Raw genomic sequence first — 5000 nt, forward strand, 5'->3', positions numbered from 1 at the left:
CGGAACTAATTCCTTCTGAATGGCCAAAGATTGTGTGTGAAAACGTAGTCACTGTGGATTACCGAAAAAAAGATTGGGAGATAAAGGGTTAACACACAGCTGAGTAAGGGGGGGGGGGGCTCTCTGGTGGATACAGCTGGCCAACCCAACATACCAGTCAATCTCCCATCCCGCCCCACCTGTCTCACAGCGCCTGTCTCACCCAACAGCACCAGTCAATCTCCCATCTCTCCCCCATCTGTTACCCAACAGCACGAGTCAACCTTCAGACATCCCTGAGCCTCATGGGTAAACAGTCATGAAATGATGTTATGTTATTATTATGAGAGATCTCCTCGGGATCTCCGCCGGAAGAGCCAATGTCAACTGCTGCACAGCAGTGACCCGTATCTCTCTCTCTCTCTCTCTCTCTCTCTCTCTCTCTCTCTCTCTCTCTCTCTCTCTCTCTCTCGCTCTCTCTCTCTTAAACAAGCCGGCAAACTTCACCGGCGTCGAATGTTACCTGCGCCGGGTGGTGTTGAGATGCGAGACGAATTTCCCCGAGGGGGACACAATAAACAGAATTGAGTAGGAGTGTTTCCCCGCTGTTAGAATGATAGATGGCAACTGTGGAAGGACGCGAAGTAATGGAGTGATGTCTCTGCCATGTAAGATGTGGAAAAACTGACAGGCAGCGCTGTTTTCTGCCACTGGAGCATAGGACCCACACACACACACACACACATACAGACGCGCACACACACACCACACACACACACACACAAACACAGACGTACACACAGAGGCACACAGAGGCAAACACACACACACACACACAGACACACACACACACACACACACACAGACGCGCACACACACACACACACACACGCACACACATACACACACACACACACACATACACATACACAGGCACACACACACACACAGAGCTCCCAGTGACAGACCCAGGGCCAGCCTCCGTATCCACCCTGTGTGGATATTACGCAGGCTGCGGGCCCGGGAGCTTTATTGTAATATGCTCTAATCAAAAGATCGGTTTACCCTCGGAGGCTCGGGCGAGAGCAAATAAAGTAAGGTATGCGAGAGTCGTTCCCGTCCCGGGCCTTGTGGGTTTCCATTATAAGCCGGAGAAAAACAAACCGTTTTCATGGTTCATGGCTGACTCACGCGAGTCAGTCGGGCCAAAAAAAAGCTTCTTTTTTTTTGTCGTTTTATTTTTCTTTCACTCGGGCATTGATTTTTTTTTTACTTACTGTTCTCCCCCGTATTATGCCGGCCTATTCCTTTGTGTCCAATAATGGATCAGGTCTGGACTATAAATCCTGCTGCCCTGCGCTGGTGGTATCTGTTAGCAATAAAGAGCCACCCTGTCTCATTCACTACCTCCAAAATGAAACTCAATGTCTCTTCTTCTTCTTCTCCTTCTTCTTGTGGGGGTGGGGGGGGGTGAAAGAGAGCAAGACTTAAGAAAGTTGGGAGAGCACCAGTGCTGCCATTAATAATGAACATACTTTTGTTGTGACAGTTGTGATGAATTCCCACCTGTGCCCCTGGTTCAGTCCGTGTGACCAGTCAGTCGGTGTGACCAGTCAAGTCGGTGTGACCCGTCAGCCCATGTGACCTGTCAGTCTGTGCCCAGCTCTCCGACAGCAGCAACACCTTCCATCTAACACGCTCAACCTCCGCCAGGCAGTGTGCTTCTCCTGGGCCCAGACCTGACGTCAATTAGTTAGTAGGCTAGGTGATGGTGGCTACCTGGTCAAAAATAGAACAGAAAAGAAAGGAAAACACACTTCTGATTTTAAAGTGGGCGGGGGGGGGGGGGGTGGGAGCAGTTGCCTTGTTGCTTAGCGCCTCAGGCACGAGCCACTCTATTATTATGCTGCCGGTGTAGGGTTTCTGTTCAGGTCAAGAGGACGAGATGGAGGATGAGGCGATGATGAGGATGAAAAGACGAAGGAACGGTTCAGGAACGGTTTACCGCGTTATCGACATTTCCATACCGACCCAAAAATAAATAAAAAACGAGGGAATGATGCCGTACGGACTAACGACAACTGATAAAAGAAAAGCGCTAGCCCAATTAGCTCCATCTCACCTGGCTCACCCGACACCTCACCCAGCGCTCTCCACCTGTCTTTTGATAGCATGTCGTACTTTCGCGGCGGTTGAACGGATGATAAGTGACTGTGTAAATTTGGAGCTAATTAAAAAGCTCTTTGTAGGCGAAGGCTGTGTAATGCATTTTTAATTAGTCCTCGTTCACCTGCCTCTTTCACTGACGAGTCCCGGTAACACGGAGAGAGACGGATTTGAATAGCAGTGAATAAAGTAGGGGAATTATCCTCCGACAATGGCGCTGACTGTAGAGGCTGTTGCTTTTTCTTTTTTCGATTATTTCTTTTTTTTCTTGTACAGTTTTTTTTTTTTCTTGTACAGGTCCACTTACCAAAACTACTTTTCTTCATTGTGTGAATGATTCATTGTGTGAATGATTCGGGCCACTTTAGCTGTAGAAATTAGCATATGATCTCATTCTTCAGTTACAGCAAGGGTCTCTTTCGGTTTTCCGGTCTGCAGGTAGCCTTTTAGGTGCTGTGAAAGAACGGTATCGACAGCCTCAATGCCGGCGGGACACATTACCGCTGTCGACCCCCCCTAGCGAAGAGAAACGTCAGGAATGCCAGACTCAAGTGAACACGTTGGCCCTTTTTTTTTTTCTTTAAAGGTGAATATTGATTGGTGTGATTCAACAACATGCCTTTCAATCTCCTGAACTATGCGACTATAAAAAGGACAATAGCAGCCCTCTTTCCAGAAAAGTCAGACTTTTTTTCAGACAGAAAAAAGCCCCCGAGTTGTAAGAACAGAGAACGACAGTGAAGCTCTTGCAGTCGCTCCGTACGTTTTATTACAGCCGTCTCAGGACCCGGGGGGGAGAAGGCAAAGTGTCCCTTTATAAGAGTGTTATGCTCTGCGGTGCTGTTCTCTTTTTCCATGCCGAGACGGGAGGTGGGAGGTGTTGGGCGGGGGGGAGGGAGGGGGGGGTCTGACTGTGGTCTGGTGTTGTGGCTCTTATACGATCTCCTGTGGTCAGGACACTGCTGAGGGGCTCCTGTGTACACTGTCTTATTGGCACTGGGGCAGCACTCTGAAACACCTCCACCACCTCCACCACCTCCACCACCTCCACCACTACCACCTCCACCACTACCACCTCCACCATCACCTCCACCTACTCCTCCTCCACCACCACCTCCTCCTCCACCACTACCACCTCCACCACTACCACCATCACCTCCTCCACCACTACCACCTCCACCTCCACCATCACCTCCACCAACTCCTCCTCCACCACTACCACCTCCACCTCCACCTCCACCACTACCACCTCCACCACCTCCACCATCACCTCCACCACCTCCACCTACTCCTCCTCCACCACTACCACCTCCACCACTACCTCCACCCCCACCTCCACCACCATCACCTGCACCATCACCTCCACCACCACCACCGCCCCTCGTCTCCTTGACCATCGCCACGGGTCTTATGATATCACGGCGGTCATGCCGTTGGACCGGGTGTATGTACACCGATATCACTGAAGAGACTCCAGTGGCTGATGATGCCTCTGAACTAGCCTGACTTCTCCCCCCCCCCCCCAACACACACACACAGCAGTGATGTCATCATCCAGTGACAGCAGGTACCGTACCGTATAGGAACCACTCCAACCCCACTCGAACAGACAGCCCCTCTCTACACAGCAGATGGCCCGGAGGGGGTGTCGAGCAAGCAGCCAACGCATTATGAGAGGGAGAGAGAGGGAAGGAGAGAGAGAGAGAGAGGAAAGTAGAGAGAGAGGGAGAAGGAGAGGAGGAGAGAGCATGAATGGAGAACCCTGCTAGTCAGTAGTTTGTTTAAAGCCAGATGGATGACCGGCTGACGGTAGTTCTGCAGTGTGCCTCCTGCTATCTCTACAACCCTTCTGTTCCTGCTTCCAAGGGCTGCCCCCTCTCCCTCTCTCCCTCTCTCCCTTCCTCCCTCCCTCCCTCCTTCTCTCTGTCTGAACAGAAGGATCTTACCAGCCTCTCCTCCTCTCTTCATAAGCTATTGATTTTTCTCTCTCTCTCCTCTCTCTTCTCTCTCCTCTCTCTTCTCTCTCTCCTCTCTCTTCTCCTTCTCTCTCTCTCTCTTCTCTCTCTCTCTCTCTCTCTCTCTCTCTCCTCTCTCTCTCTCTCTCTCTCTCTGTCTCGGCTGCACAGCTAGTTAAACCTCCACAGCGCTCGTAGCCTGCTGCACTCTCAACATATGGAAGAGTTCAAAAGGACACGGGTCTTTAAGATGGAGGTCACGGTGTGTGGTGGGGGGGGGGTAGGAATGTGACATGCTACTAGATGCTAGTTTATGTTTGAGATTGGGGTGAGGGCTTATTTTGGATGCAGGCAGGAACGTAATCCCACAGCCTGAGGGGATTTATTGATTTGTCTCGCTGGCTCTTGTGTTCCACCATCTTGTCATCTAGCAGGGAAGGGGGGGGGGGGGGGGGGGTAGGGGGTAGGGTGGGGGGGGGAGAAGCCTAACCGAGATGACGTTGTCTCTGCTGCAGCATCGGATGCTGGCTAGCTCTTTTATGCGTTTCTCTTCGTTCACGATGGGGTTTGGAACGCTTTCTCGTCTGGTTTCTCAATCTCGAAAACGAGAAAATAGACCATCTCGTCCTCTATATGGCGTTGAAAAGATCCCCCCCCCCCCCCTTACACACACACACACACACACTCACACATCTAGATATAATGTGACTCTTACCAACGCAAGTTCGCAATTGTGTCACCAGAACAGATGGCCTGGTTATGTTAACCAGATACACAGTGCACAACTGTTCATGACCAGTATGAGTTTTAACCACCATTTCTCTCTCTCCCTCCCTCTTCTCTTCCCCTTATTCCTTCTCTCTGTGCCAGTGAGGGAAGGGTGGAGGTGGTTGGAGGAGG

The 5000-nt window shown here is 51.0% G+C and overlaps 1 protein-coding gene across 1 annotated transcript in view; it reads left to right on the forward strand.

Annotated features, from left to right (window-relative positions):
* The window catches only part of neo1a (neogenin 1a), a gene marked incomplete at both ends in the record, with an annotated part of 183924 nt that overhangs the window by 119686 nt on the left and 59238 nt on the right, over positions 1-5000 (forward strand). The window contains one exon of the mRNA XM_080531889.1: positions 4971-5000. This exon is cut by the window's right edge and continues 107 nt beyond it. Within this exon, the coding sequence (XP_080388015.1) occupies positions 4971-5000 (30 nt within the window). The remainder of the gene's footprint in view (positions 1-4970) is intronic.

The sequence above is a fragment of the Nansenia antarctica genome (assembly GCF_963989245.1).
Source record: "Nansenia antarctica genome assembly, chromosome: 5".
Taxonomy (NCBI): domain Eukaryota; kingdom Metazoa; phylum Chordata; class Actinopteri; order Argentiniformes; family Microstomatidae; genus Nansenia; species Nansenia antarctica.